This window comes from Gavialis gangeticus, unplaced genomic scaffold (genome assembly GCF_001723915.1).
Source record: "Gavialis gangeticus isolate Ggan-Ray unplaced genomic scaffold, GavGan_comp1, whole genome shotgun sequence".
NCBI classification, from domain to species: Eukaryota; Metazoa; Chordata; order Crocodylia; family Gavialidae; genus Gavialis; species Gavialis gangeticus.
The window spans coordinates 39,584,604-39,600,337 of NW_017729034.1; the positions used below are offsets into that span (position 1 = coordinate 39,584,604).

The window sequence follows — 15,734 nt, forward strand, 5'->3', positions numbered from 1 at the left end:
CGCGGCCCTTTTCCCAAAAAGGCCCCCCCCTTTCCCCCCCCCCCCCCCACCCCTCCAAATACTCCTTTTGGGAGGGGGTTGCCATCTTAGAACTAGAAAAAAAACCCCCCACCACAATCACAACCTGGACTCTGATTCTCCATTTATGGAATAGGTGTCCATATTTTCCATGAAGGGTCCAAATGTGATTCAGGAAGGACCAAATCTTTCTTGGTAGGTCAAATCCTGGCTGCAGGACCATAGGGTTGCTGACTATGTATTTCTGCAGCAGGCTGCTATTTGCCCAGGCTTCCCTCCATTGTTCTTTGGTGCTCATTAGTGAGAACTTCTTTGCATATTTCCAGAAAGGTTTTCTAGATTTGAGCCTATCCAGGGGCGGCTTGGTGATATCCTTGTTGATTGGAAGGTTTTGGTTACTGATGGCCTTTTAGTATTCCCTCATGCCCATGGCTGTAAGCCATGGGGCAATGGCATACTTTTTAGCGTTTCTGTTCACACTTTTGTTCCAGACCGGGGAGAGATTTCATAGATATGAGGGCTGGAAGGGACCTCGGAAGATCATCGAGTCCAGCCCCCTGCCTGAGGGGCAGGAAGTCAGCTGGGGTCATAGGATCCCAGCAAGATAAACATCCAAATTTCTCTTGAAGGTGTTCAAATGTAGGTGCTTGAACCACCTCCAATGGCAGGCTATTCCAGACCTTGGGGGCTCAGACAGTAAAGAAATTCTTCCTTATGTCCAGCCTGAAACGGTCTTGCCAGAGTTTATAACCATTCAACCTTGTCATCCCTTGAGGCACTCTGGTGAACAATCGTTCCCCCAGATCCTGATGAGCACCCTTATAGGTGGCCATCAGATCGTCCCTGAGCCTGCGCTTTTCCAGGCTGAAGAGTCCCATAGCTCTCAGCCTGTTGTCATAAGGTCTGTTTTCCTGACCTCTCATCATGCGTGTGGCTCTTCTCTGGACTCTCTCAAGCTTCTCCACATGCTTTTTGAACTGTGGAGCCCAAAACTGGACGAAGTCCTCCAGCTGTGGCCTCACCAAGGCCAAGTACAAGGGGAGAATGATGTCCCGGGATTTGCCTGAGAAGCATCTATGGATGCAAGCCAGCGTTTTGCTCACTTTACTAGCTGCAGCATCACATTGAAGGCTCACGTTCATCTTGTGGTCAATCATGACCCCCAAGTCCCTTTCATCTGTAGTGCTAACCAGCATAGCACTGCCGAGCCTACAAGCATGATGCAGGTTTTTCCTCCCAAGGTGGAGAACCTTGCATTTTTCAGTGTTACACACCATCAGGTTCTCGTCTGCCCATTTCCTGACCCTGTCTAGGCCAGCCTGGATCGCCCTCCTGTCCTCAGGTGTGGATGCTTTACCCCAGAGTTTGGTGTCATCGGCAAACTTGGCCAGTCCACTTCTGACACCAATGTCCACATCATTCATGAAGATGTTGAACATTATGGGTCCAAGGACAGAGCCTTGGGACACCCCACTGATCACAAGGCACCATGACAATTGACTTCCATCAACCACCACTTCTGGGTCCGACTACGGAGCCAATTCCCCAGCCAGCGGATTGTGGTGGACCTGAGGCCACAGTTGGCCAGTTTTGCTAAGAGGTAATCATGGGATACCAGATGAAGGCTTTATTCTGCTGCAGAGAAAACAAGTGCTAGCGTGGCCACTAGTACAGTTGCATTTGCTCTTCATGTTGTTCCAGCCAGTTTATGCACAAGGTTAACTTGTGCTTTTGGTTTTATAGCAACATTCCGTAGATGTTCACAAAAGGCGAGGCTCTGATCAAAAGTTATGCCAAAGTATTTCGGAAACTTCTCATGCTTAACCTCTTCTCCACAGAAAGTGATGGCAAGTTTCTGGTCAGCATGGGTGTTGTTTAGATGGAATTATGTGATGACAGTTTTCCTCAGATTTGAAGATCAATGAGAAAAGTAAAAACCATCATCTGTTACTTCTTTAACAATGCAAATCCATGACTAATCTAGTCTCAGTACGATCAATTTTATAAACCAAATAGATGGAAAATTCTTTACAGCATTGTAAAATAATATCATATAATACTGAAGAAGGTAAACCAGGCTCTCACTGTAGTTCTACTAGTTTCGCTTTCACAAGTACCTGGCCCTCACTAAAGCATAAAACCTGAAAACTATGCAGCAGACATCTTGCATCTTCCCACCATTTCAATGGCACACAGTTATCCGTACACTACAACGACACTACATCGATGACAGAGAACAAAAGGGGACTGCCACCCCACAAGGCTAAGCTGCTTTACTTAAATTTTCCATTACAGCAGGGGTTTTCAGCCTTTTTTAATAAGCGTACTCCCAGCAGCCCCTTTTTTAGTAAGTGTACCCCAGGGTGGAGGTGGGGGAGGAGAGTGGCAAGTAGTCAGATGCAGAGAGGGGGTGTGGCAAGCAGTAGCAGCCTAGCATCTGTGCAGCCCTTTCACCCCGCCCCAGCCCTCTGCCTGCGAGAAAGTGGCATGGGTTGGTGGTGCTCAGTCCCTGCCCCACGTACCTCTTGGGACCTTTCAAGTACCTCCAGGGGTACACATACCCCTGGTTGACAACCCCTGCTTAGAGTACTCAGACCACACCGATTCCCAGGATTTCCAAGGGCAATAGACAGAACATGTTGCCAGACCTAACGAGAGTGAAAATGCATTTCCACTCATTCTTGGGGTCTCCCTAACCAGTCAACTCATAAAGAGTACCAACTGAAATGTTTCCCAATATGAAGCATTTACTGAAAATCTTATTTATTATTTTATAAACATAACAGCAAACTTACAGGTGTTTCCTGGAATTGCGTGTGCAAAAAACGTTGAGTTCGTTTTACAACAGATGCATCTGATCCCCAAAATGGAATGCAGTACTGTTTTAATTCTTCAGCGTAAAACACTTGACCTCTGCAAGAAAAATTTAGTAATATTTTCCTTCACTTTCAATAAAGTCAGCTGTAGAGCTATTCCTGAGTTTAGCAAAACTACAAAACAAATGCCAGCAGTGACAACTATAATGACTCCAACAACAGAGTTTTTATCTTAACCACTTTTATGCTGTTGTCTCTCCCTTGGATTTAAGTAATAAATCTGAAAAACTTGTCCACATATATTACTGATGCAACTCGATTAGAGCCAATGGTAGCTTAGTCAGAATAAAATTTGTCTGTCTGTACAGCATTTTTCTCTGGTTTCCTGCCACGGCAGTGTGAATGTTAAGTCAGTGACCCAAATTTTAAAAATTTCATAAGGCTAGTGTTATGCTTGGTTTTGTAAAGTCATCTAATTTTTAAGCATTTTTTTTATTCAGTGTTATTTACGTTGAAACATCAGATATACTGGTATTAAACCCCAAAGTAAAACCTGTTATTCTTCCCCACATCTCCAACTTTGTTAGATAAGGAATATTTTCTGTTTTAGAGATGTGTTAACTTTATTACAATACATATCCTGGATTTGTGCAGGGGCTTAGGATAGATTATTTCTGAAATTCCTCCCAAGTTTCTGAGTTTATAAATACTCTATACAAAGATCATAAACAACCCCCCCCAAAAAAACCCCCCCAAAACCACCTCAGTCTTACAGGTTTCCTTACCTTCTTTTAAGTTTTGCACCAATAGTTGGAAGAGGTGCATGTCCAATCTCCTTTCGAAGCACCTTCAATTTGTCCTGATCTGCAAGGCCATACACAGCTGACTTCCAGGTTCCATCATTTATACAATAACCCTAGTCAAATATCATGAAAGAATATTACATCAATATCTAGAATTCTGATCTGCTGTTAAATCTAGTAGAGCAACTTTTTATTTATTCTACTTTCAGTATTTCTCCATCTTTGATTACATACTATACTACATCCTTTAAAGGAACCACACAGCCAAACAGGCAGACATCGAGTGCCAACACCACACAGTTGTATTCCAATGTATTATATACATGTTTCCCTTCTACACCTCTTTACAACAAACCCTATGTTAAACATTTTATGAAAAGGCCTGGTATGTGTTGCATCATCCAGACATACCATCCGTACAAGCCAACCTTACTGAATTTTACATGTCTAAGCCAATAAAATATTTTTCAGGACAATAGTAAAAGGCTGGCTTTGTTCCTTGGTCCAAACCATCCTAATGCCATTTTTGCAAAATAAAAAATAGTAACTCAATCAGCTGCTTTCTCAGAAAACATTTTTATGTGTTTGGAATAAATATAAATACACTAACCTCAGGTCCAGTATTAACTGTCAGGAAGCTTTCAACTGCAGTTAGGATACCTATGTAAAATACAAAGATAGATATCCATGACAAAAGTCCCTGATAAATGTTATACTGGAAGCATGATTATAATGTTAATGAAGCAATAAATTTGTAACGTTGCACTTTTAAGCAATTTCTCATCTGATAATAAGCCACAAAAATGGCAATCCATCCACAAAGATGTTACTTGTTAAACGTAATACCTTTACAGCTTGTTTGTATCATGCTACACATAGGGCAATAGTGTTTGGCTTGGTCCTCCAGCACCCTGGGGTGGACTGCTGTCTTCTTCCACCCCTCCTGCCTGCAAGGGGACTCTCCAACTCATGCAGAACTCTGCAGCTACAGGGTGCCACAGCAGGAGATGTAGTGCTACAAGGTCATATGCACACAGTCAGCACTTTCTGACTGGAACCCCACAAGATGTTGCAAAGGGGTGCTTCCTAGCCAGGAGGCTGTTGCTTTGCTCCCTCTGCTCCACCACAGTGCCCTGACCATCAGGCCAGCACTGACAGTGAACGCTGCAGTGATCCCTTCCAGTGGTGCTAGGTTTTGGGAACAGCAGGCTGTCACTGACAATACTGTTCCCCCTTCACTACTTCCCCCCCTTCCCCATTCCATCAGCAGCAGAGCACAGTTTAACCCCTGTAGGTGGCAGGGGTCTGTCTTTGACAGCTGCTGCTGTAGGACTGGAGCAACAGCAAGGTCTCAGACACAGAGAAGAGCCTGTTAGGCAATGTGGAGCAGGGCTCAGCTCTCTGTTGTCTGCAGGACCCAGGGTTGTTCTGCTGCAGTAGCAGCTGTTCCCATTGTCCCTGTGGGAGCAGCAGGGTCCCCAAGCAGAACTGCTGCTCCCCTGAAGCACCAGCCAGTTCTGTGAGAGCTTACCACAATGAACAGAGCTGCAGCCCCAGGTCCTGGCCAGGCTTCAGCTTTGCTCCATGTGGTCTGTCAGTGAGCCTTGAGCCAGTAGGGGTAAAAACAGGAAAGGCAGGGGCCTGTAGGATGTTATGAGACCAAGAGACCCCTGTAGCACTACACTGAATTACTCACATGTGGCACTACAAAGTGCAGCTCTACAGAGAAGTTACAGTTGAAACAATTAAATTTATGCATCTGACTTACTATCTGTACCACCACAGAACTGGTGAGAACATTTGCATGCTCACTGTTTGTCGTGCTAAACAGGCTATAGACATGACATGTCTATGGCATAAGAAACACAACAAGGATCTCCGGGTGGGAAGAAAAACCTTTGATGATACCAGGAAGAGAGGTTATAAATCTAAGATGTGAATATGAAGAAATAGAACCCATGCATAGTGGGAAAGTGTTGTAGGGATTCATTTGTTTAGGGATTCATTTTTATTAAAAGTGAAAACAGCATATCAAGATGTCAAAATACCTAAAATAATAATAAAAAAAATCTACTAGCAGTTATAACAGCACATGTGCATGCACGTATTTAAGATGAGTAATACAGGGATCACCTGTGCAGATACTCGTGTTGAACTTTTCAACGAAAAGGCCATGATAAGAAGCATAACTGGTACTCCAGTACTGAATGAGGTTCTGCTGGACACAGTACCCTTGTTTGGAAGTGAGAACTAAATTCAGTTCATCTGTAGTTTGATATCTCAGTCTATTTTCAGTACATTTGTCCTTAAAGGCAAAATAGCAATAGCCAGACCCCGACAAAGACAGGACATACTTATGCTCCAACATCTACTCCCCTCTCTCTCAAAAGGAAAAACATTTCAGAGAAACAAGGATCACAAAGCTCAGTCAGACACAATCATCAAGGTAAAGATAACTCTTAGAAAAAGTTACCTTTCAAGCTGTCCCTGGTGTACAGTATTCCCATATCTGCTGGAATAGAGTCAAAACCACAGCTTCCAATGACATATGTACCCTTTTCTGCAGCTTGGTCATTATATTTCAGATACATGCCTTCCAGAAACTGAAAAATAGTCAATATAAACATTTTAAACAAAATAATCTGAACTGGGGATTCAAATCAAAAGATACTGAATGAATAATGTATAAAATTATACATTCATCATAATTTATTTTCAGCTTTAACCATGATACAGAGGGAGCTTTTTTGCATTAGGATTTCATTCAGAAGATAAACACAATTTATTCTGCTGTTACTAAAAATCAGACCTAAATAACTATTTTATTTTGTGTGTGCGCCCCAGTGTGTTCTACCAGACTTCAATTAGTCTATTCACATGAGTAGAGTGACCCCTATGATCAAGACACTACACAGGATTAGGTTCACATATTACATTTATTTACAAGGCTTGTTTTTATGGATCTAAAAACTCCAGAAAAAATTAAACTTACTCAAAACTCACAAAACAGAAACAATATGATATCTATCTATCATCTCTTTTACTAATTCTAAAAGAATAGGTAAATAACTCTTTCTGAAATTGTTTCTCAAATATTTTCTGTCAGCATGAAGTTGCATAACTTCAGAAAACACAAGCACTTCATCCTAACAAAGCACTCAGCTTCTTCCTACAGCTAAACCCTCAGAGTTCCAGAAACATTCAAATGATTATGTTTTAGTTTTTATCATTATATACTAGCAGTATCTATATAAAATGAATAAAAAAGAATTCAGACTTCTGTTAAGAGTTAAGACATGCTTCACTGAATATGAGCAGTAATTCAATTTAAAAGCATGGCTTACACTCTACACAAAATAAGGCTGGTAAAACCCTCACATGCAAAGCTGCTCATTTAAGATTCCATATAATTATAAGACACTGCATATAACCAGTCTCATGTGATAGTTGCGTTACATATATGTTTGTACATTCAGTATTTAACATACTTCCGTCACAATGTATTTACTTAAAGGTTTTGTATATCATAAAATATACAATCTTGGGCACAAATTATCTACAGCCTGAATGAAGAGCCACTCATAGAGAACCACTTAACTTTCACAGAAACACTGGATCTAAACCGTTTCTTAGCTGTAGAAAGTAAAGTTACATTTTGGCCAGCCACATAAAGACAGTGTATAATTCCGCAGTCCTCTCTCCTACACCAACAGAGATAATTATTAGCTATTAAGGGCCGGTACCACTTACAAATATAACGTCTTTATAATTTTGCTGTATTTTAAATTAGTGACATCAAATAGCTAACATTACATTTTAGCACAATCATTACTTTTCTAGAAAAATATTTTAAAGTGTCCTTCTTAACAAAAACACTCAAATTTTAGGTTTAAAGTCATACTGAATATTAAAGAACCTTCAGGATCACAAGAAAGGAAAACGTTGGAGATCTACGTACAGACGAAAAAAAAAGTTGTACTACAAATGTATTTGGTTTGCAAGCATGACATGAGCTCATGAACAATACACCTTCAATCTTGCATGTACGCTTATATATAGAAATCCTGCTTATGTAATCATAAAGCAGACCTTGCTTCATGTAACAAATACTGGGTGCATAAAGCTTATCACTACTGTTTCACCAATTTTAAAAAAATAAATAAAATAATAATAATCCATTTTTTTTACTTACTACTTTAAGTAACAAGAACAATTCAGAATGAGTAAAATAATTCTCTCACATGAATTTTCAGATCTTAACCTTTCTAACAGTTAATGTACAATTTTAGAAAAAGATGTGAATAAGCAGGCATTAAAGCCTCAAGGCCAATAGGACACTGAATCGTGCTTTAAGCATGATTAGTCCTGCTGAAGTCAGGGGGACTATTCATTTGCTTAATTTTAAAAACATACAATGGAGTGCTCTACTTGACTCCAGCATAAGATTTCAATTAAAATTTTTCAAGTGCCCTTACTCTGGTAAAACCAGACAAACTGTAGAGCTTATATATATATTTTTTTTTTTAAATCAGAAAGAGTGACTAGCTTCTATTTAGTTAAATAGCTTGTGTGAAGTTATTTCAGTTGAACAACTTCACATTTATACAACACTTTTAGTACCACATCTTCCAAGGTCTGGACAGACTACACAGCCTCTGTCTACAAGTCATGAAAATGTAGCCTTTTAGGCAAAGGCTGGCATTCTTTTATTAATCAGCTGAGGAAAGTGGAGATGTCTGGGCCAAGGACATTGAAGCAAATCCTTATTCTTGTATGACAGCAGACAATGAAATGTGTAATACACACACAGAGCTAAAGGACTTCCATTTTTATTAAGGTCTCTTCTATGATTATGGCGCACACAAGCCTGAATATAATCATCACAGAAATACAAGGGGATGAGTTGATAAATTAAGTTAAACCTGATGCTCCAGGGAGATGAGCGCCACAAACAGTTGTTACATTTGTGTTGGGAGAAAAGCCTCTCTCTACGCAGAGAGTTGCACAGCTCCCTTACTGAAAATAACTGGGTCTTCTGCAGTAAGTTAGATCAGTTATCTACAAGGAAGATCTCCCCTCCTCCTGATCTAACTTGAATGGCTGTCCACTTCTTTTGGTGTGGAGGACACCCAACAATCCAGTCCTGTGCTTTCCCTCCCTCCAAGAATTTCAGAGAATCCTAACTAGTAGAAATTAACACCTCTCCATGGCCACGGGCTTCAAATATACACCCTAGACCACTGGAGCCCACTGTACAGAAAAGTTGCAAACTACTTATTTCTAGAGAGCTTACAAGAAGACATTCAAAATAGATTCTTTTAAAATTTTGAATGCAAGTGCCTGAAGAACTCTAGAAAGTAGGATTTAGACTCCTAAACCTCCTAGCTGTTTTGAAAACTGTATCCAATATCAATGTAAAAATGTGTTCTACAAATTCACATCATTTTATTAACAACCTTACAACACTGCTGTGAAATAGGTAAATTAGTACCAACAATTCTATTTTACAGTGTAAAAACACACAAAGTCTGTGAGTTGCTGAATGCTCTGAAATAGCAGAGTTGGGATTAAAATTCATTCCCAGAGCTATATGCTGCTTCTAGTGATTCTTGACCAAGAGTAAAAAAAAAGACTGATAAGGGTTAAAATAAATAAAACTGCACTTGGAAAATGAAAGATATGTTTGCAATTTAGGAATATCAGCAAAAACCGGAGAAATGGAATTCTTCAACAAACAACATTTAGTTACTGATCTGATCTCTTCAGGCAGCAATTAGATTATTTACTGACACTACATACCTGAGGTTCTCCACTGATATCAAGACAACTTGTGCCATTCTCAACACAAGCTTTCACCACAGGCTCTCCAAAAAACCTATACTGCAAGAAAGATAAAGGTGATTATTTTGTTAATTACTTTGTTGAAAATAACTAGTAGCTGCAATGGTTTTGCTAAACAGGACAGTCACAGTAACTTCGGATGTTATTTTTTATTGACATTACCCAATAGATTTAATCATGGATACTAGTGTTTATTGTACATGAAACACTCTATCATGGTTGCATACATTTTGTTAAGATTATCAGCAAAGGTAATTTAATGGACTTTAGCATATGTGTAAAGTCAGGGAAAGGGGGCAAAGATAGCTATGCAGTCTCTCCTGATCTGTTCGGTGCTGAAGGTATTGGCAGCATCTAATTTCTAGGTTTTGACATTTGATCTATTGTGAATGAGCTGGAAGGAAAAAACTAGAAAAAAAAAGGAGGAAAAAAAACAGCTTTGTAACTAGAGCAGGTAAATGCATCTTTCTTTTTCAACTTGTTTGCTTTGTTTTGACAACACTTCAAATAAGCAAGTTTGACTATTCCCTTGTATAATCAATTTTCTGACATTCATTTGGATCTCTCAACAGAAACAAGAGAGAAAACTTTTTATTAAAAGATATACATAAAGATAGACTATTATCCTCAGAGAGTCCTCCTGACCTGCTGGGGAACTAAAACAGAAAATTACATGACATTCCTTTGGACTTTTTTTTTTTTTTAAATAACCAGCAACATTCTGTGATCTATTGCCATCAAACGATCTAGATTTTAAGATTAAGACCGGCTCACTCAGTACCACAGACCAAAGGGACAGTGGTTTATTTGGATACAGAGCAATCTATAGTTTATTTCTTTACAAAGACAAATCAATCCAAGTACCAGACTAATCTTTCACAGGTCTTGGCATCATCTCAAATGGTATTAGGCAGAGTAGCTTTAAGGCACCTTTTACTGGCCTTCATTTAGGGTGTGTTCAGAAGTGCTCCACAAACATTTTACAGCACTGTAATGCACAGCACTTTTTATAGCACTATAAATTTACACCGCTCTTAAACATGACAGAAGTGCAGGGTTTGGGGAGAGGGGGAAGACTTCTGAGCCTTTCTGCACTTTCCAAGGAGGGGAGCAGGAAGCTGTGGAGAGCCCCCTAGGCCTGCAGGAGGCTGGAGACAGCAGCAGACCAGTGGAGAAGGTAGAGTTGGGAGGCAGCAGCTTTTACCCAGGCCCAGACACGTGTCCTACCCAAAACATGTCCCTCCATTGCTGGGAGTGGGCCCTGCATCTGCCAGGAAGTCAGGCAGCAGCTCATACCTGGCCCTGCTCCAAGCCACTACTCCCCAGCCATGCAGGGCCTTGGGAGATGTGGATGTGCATGTCTGGGTGCCTGCACATATGCCTGTGGGTGTCTACATATGCGTGCATTTGTCTGTGGGTTTGTGTGTGCCTGTGGGTGATGGCTGTAAGTGCACGTGCCCATGGGTGCAAACATGCATGCATGCATGCCTGTGGGTGCCTGTGTGTGTGGGCCTGTGTGTGGGTCCCACCCACAGCATGTCCAAATGTCTTCTCCCCCCACAAGCCATTCACGGTCTTGGGGGGTGGAAGGACCTATTCGCTGGGAACAGGCACCGCATCTGCCCCTGGGCCAAGCAGCAGCAAAGCCCATAGGATATTGGTAGAAGAGGCAGATGTTTGACCAGAGTACAGACATTATTTAAAATGGTGTAGATTTCTGAAGTGCCATTAAATGCAATGCTTCAAATTTAATACCTCATTTAACAAGGTTTAATTTAAAACAAAACGCTGCACCCTTTTTTAAAGCACCATAAAGCTGTGCACTTAAGTCATGGCAACAAAGTGGTTTAAACGGTGCATGCCCCAACCACCAGCATCTCTCCAACCTGTCATGGCATACAAGTGATGGTGGTGCCATTAGCAGCCCCCCACACCCACCTGCAGTGCCTCACCTCCCCCCATACTTACAGGGCCCACACAGTTGAGAACCATGCTAGACTGCTTGGCCATGCTGGCGAGGGAGGCCGGGTCCTCCACATCACACTCAATGATGCCAACTTCCGACGCCAGGTCTGGCTTCCCTGCAAGGGGGAGAGGAAAAGCTAGGGGGGTGCGGGGAGCCCGAGCCCTTTCCTTCCGGCTCCCGTCACATTCATGGCGCAAACACCAATGGGCTGCTACAGTGGGGAGGGGGGGCAGGCCTGGCGCACCCCATCCCGTCGCCCCGCGCTTACCCAGCCGCTCGGCCGCCCGCTCCAGCACCCGCTGCAGCTTGTCGCGGCTCCGGCCGGCTACAGCCCAGCGCAGCCCGCCCCGCAGGTCGTCCGAGGCTGCCGCCCGCGCCACCTCCTCGGCCACGAACTGGCCCGTGAAGCCCGAGGCCCCAAACACGACAAGCGCATAGGGCCGCGGAGCCGCCATGGCACCAACGCGGGATGGAAAGCAACGAGCGCGATACAGCACAACGACCGCAGCCTCCGCCAACTGCTGCGCCACTTGCGTGGGGGGCGGGGGCGGTCACGTGTCCATTCTGCCCCGCCCCACCCCACCCGAGCCCGACCTCGCGGGGTGCGGCTGTAGCCGCTTCAGCCTTGGGCGGGCGGCATTTGTGCATGCGTCCCCCCCCTCGGTGGAGCAGTGGGGGCTCCCCCAAACGCGCCAGCCTGGGGCGGGCGGGACCTGCGGGGGTGTCCGGGGCCAGGCAATAGGAGCAGTGGGGGTAACCTTGCAACCCACAGCAGCCACAGCGGAGAGCTGCCTGGGTCCTTAGCACACTTAGACTTAGAGCCCCGGGCCCCAGATAGTGCGCTGTGACCCCCACCACAGACCGAAGCAGTGAATGGCGGCGTCAAATGAGGCATAAACCATCAAGTCGTTCCACAAAATAGGTGGAACAACTCAGTGGCTGGGTCTTACCCTGCCATGAATTTCATGTGTGGCTTGGGCCCCTGCTGGGAGCCCATCAGTTGTGGGGGTTTCCAACTGCTTGCTGGTGCCTGGGGAGCCAGGATCAGGATCAGGGCCCTGAGCTGCTGGGGGGTGGGTCCTTTGCTCAGTGGCAGCAGCACGAATGGCCCCATCCGCCTCCCTTCCCTTTGCTTCCCCTCTGCCAGCCTTGCCACCACAGTGGCAGCTTCCTAACGGCAGCTCTGTGGCCTACTCCCCACAGGCGGCAGCACTGGGGTGGGAGGGGGGGTCTCAACTGGTCTGGTGCCTCCCGAGTCTGGAGGGGGGCCAGATCGCTGCCGGGAGAGGGGTCCTCCAGCAGCCAATCGCCCAGCATGGAACCACCAGCAGCGAAACTGGAAGTGCACTTCTGCCAGCGCTTCCAGTTTCATGGCTGGCACTTCCAGGGGGTGCACGGCCAATCTCAGGGGGTGCGTGTGCACCCACTTGCACCCCCTACACATCGCCAACGTGTGCTGGGATCTGTTCCTGAATCCCAGGCATGTGGCAGGGCAGGAAGCACGATAGTGGGAATCACACATCAGATCCCACTGTGCTTTTACCTGCACATCTGCCAGGGGTCCTGCAGGCAGAACCAGTAGGCATGTGGGGTGCACGCAACAAGCACCTCCCTGGCATGCAAGCAGAACAACCAAGGGAACTTGATAGTTAGGACAGGAGAGGAAGGCTGGCCTGGATGGCTGGGAGGCAGCCAGCAACCGTGACATCATAGCACTGGGTGGCTCAGTGATTCTCAGACAGGCAGTGGAGAGATCCTCTAAAGCAGGGGTTGGCAACGTTTTTAGACAGAGTGCCAAAAACATCTGCAACCTCAACTTGTAAGATGTTGGCATGCCAGGGGCAGACAGCAGATGAGCCACGAGGGGCCTAATCCTTGTTGTGGCAGTGCAGGCCTGGCCCCTTCTCCATCATTCACTCTGAGGCACATGTGCCAAGCAAAATGCTTTTGCATGCCATGCTCTGGCACCTGTGCCAGGGGTTGCCTAGCTCTGCTCTAAAGCATGCTATGGGGCAGCAAGCGACCGGTGGCGATGCGTAGGCAGTACACGGGGGTGCACATGCCCCCCTGAGAGTTCTGGTGCACCTCCTGACAGGCAGCGCTCCCCGCTTAGGCAACAGGCGGGGGGAGAGGCAAGAGCATCGGTGCCCCCCGTGTAAGTGCCAGCTGGGGAGTGGGGGTGCCAGGTAAAGCACTCCTGGCACTTCTGGGAGTGCTGCTCACGCTTCCTGGCTGGTGTGATCAGCCATGGGGGGACCTTCCCCAGTAGCTGACTGGCCACTGGGGGTACACATGCCCCCCCGACTCAGAAGGCACCAGTCACCCATGCAAGCGACATTATCACTGTTAAGCTAAACCACATGTCGCCTGTCTCCTCACACCTGGTGGAGGAAAGAACATGTGGTTCTGAACCGTTTCTACTACTGCCTAAGATTTTGGCACTTTCCTACTTCCAACCCTCACCAAGCCCCCATTTAATTTTAATTTCACCTACATCTTAATTTTACTTTCACCTACATCACCTCAGGCTGTAAACTGGTCAGAGCAGGGACATCAGGATCTGTTACTTCCTCACAGAACTATTTTTGACACATCTGTAGTCAACATGCAAATCTTGTATCAGCCTCCTCAGACATCTATAGGGATTTACCCTATCTACTGGAAGACTGTCATCCAGGGGCTGTGATCGCTGCTACCAATATAACAAGTGCCAACCTAGCAGAGGTCATTAAACGCTAGTACAATATGGGTGCGTCTATGCTTGACAGTACATTGCAGTAGCAACGCCCTGCAGCGATGTCGCATCCACGGGTGTCTACATGTGACCAGCAGCTACTTTGCCATACTGGCACACTATAATGGAGGAGAGTGCCACTATGGTGAAGCAGTGGCTAAAAATAACTGTGCACCATGCATACGGCGCACTACAGGTGGTTCCAAAAGGAAGTACTAAAGCACAGCGCAGTAACAACGTCGCCATAGGGCAACATGTAGAAGTGCCTGGTAAGTCTTAAAAGTCATAATCATTCTGGCTCTGTCAGATGCTGCAGCCTAGTAAATGACACAAACTCTCTGCTCACTTGTGAGGGTCTAGAAAATCCTTTGAACAAATAACAAAAAAGGTACACTAGAAATGAGCGAAGTATTGTTGATCTTATTCAAACAAAGAGCTTTAGTTGTCTCAGATTAAGCTATAAAAGAAAAAGATGTCCTTTCTCTTTTTAGGGGAAAAAATAAGGAAATGGTATTGTTTTCTCAAAACCCCAAATGTTAAAAACCCAGAAACTCAAAGTTCCACTTTGCAAAAAAATACAGTGCTGATGAAACACAGCACTACCTTGCATTTGTTGGATGGCAGGTGCTTTCTGAGCATGAATTTGCTCCACATATTAAATGGGGCATTAAATTTTTATTAACAAACTTTGTACTGCTTTTAGTTGTGGACAGTCTAGTTTTTTAAAGGGTTCTTGTCTTGAAGTAAGTGATGGATGGTTTTTTCCCCCAAAATGAACTGTAAGTGAGTAAAAAAGTTGTGCCTTATATTACTTTGGGTTTTGAATTAATGTTTTCAAATGGTGGCAGGAGACTTCATGGAGCCTGCAAGTTGCACAGGATTTCTGGCATTGCTTGTAAGACCCCCTGTTCCCATGAGCTTTTCTCTTTTCCCATTTGACTCCCCAATCATCACCTTTGTTCCTTCAAGTCTCTCTCCTTGCAGTATCTCCCCCTCCTCCACATGTGCTTCCCTGTCTGCCACTCCTTCCTGAGAATGAGACAGTTAAGAAATCCAACTCACATGACGCAGCATACATTGTATGCTACATGAGCCTGGGGCGTTAGACTTGCACAGACTTTGAAACATCTGCACTGGGCATCTGCATTGGCTAGACCATGCTCACAGAACATAGGCAGAAGGTGATGTGCTTGCTTTAGGTAATATGCATACTGCCTAAACACGAGCTGCTACAAACTGCAAATCTGAGCAGATTTGGGATTGACTAAAAGAGGTGCAGCATGCCACACCTTTGGACCATGGTGGGGATGGGGACAAGATGTGGCTGGAAGCCCCTGGTCATCAGGGGACATCAGGGAACCAGGCAGGGAGCAGGCACACAAAGTGGGGGGATCCTCCCCCGGCCTCCCCTGCCAACACTGCTGTTCCTGGATGACCTAGAGGCAGGGAGAGGACATCCACAGCTGCTTTTGCCCCACTCCAGCCAGAGGCTGTGGGGAGGAGCTGCATGGGGTGCCAGGCTCACTTGGGGACAGCACTGGTGGTGTGCAGATTCC

The 15,734-nt window shown here is 44.8% G+C and overlaps 1 protein-coding gene across 1 annotated transcript in view; it reads right to left on the reverse strand.

The window, feature by feature from the left end:
* SCCPDH (saccharopine dehydrogenase (putative)) overlaps window positions 1–11,942 on the reverse strand; it is a 22,238-nt gene extending 10,296 nt beyond the window's left edge. The window contains exons 1-7 of the mRNA XM_019526931.1: window positions 11,713–11,942; window positions 11,447–11,559; window positions 9,437–9,517; window positions 6,111–6,240; window positions 4,248–4,297; window positions 3,620–3,750; window positions 2,814–2,931 (exon numbers count right to left, since the gene is read on the reverse strand). Coding sequence (XP_019382476.1) covers window positions 2,814–2,931; window positions 3,620–3,750; window positions 4,248–4,297; window positions 6,111–6,240; window positions 9,437–9,517; window positions 11,447–11,559; window positions 11,713–11,899 — 810 coding nt within the window. The 5' untranslated portion in view covers window positions 11,900–11,942. The remainder of the gene's footprint in view (window positions 1–2,813; window positions 2,932–3,619; window positions 3,751–4,247; window positions 4,298–6,110; window positions 6,241–9,436; window positions 9,518–11,446; window positions 11,560–11,712) is intronic.
* Window positions 11,943–15,734: the final 3,792 nt, after the last annotated feature.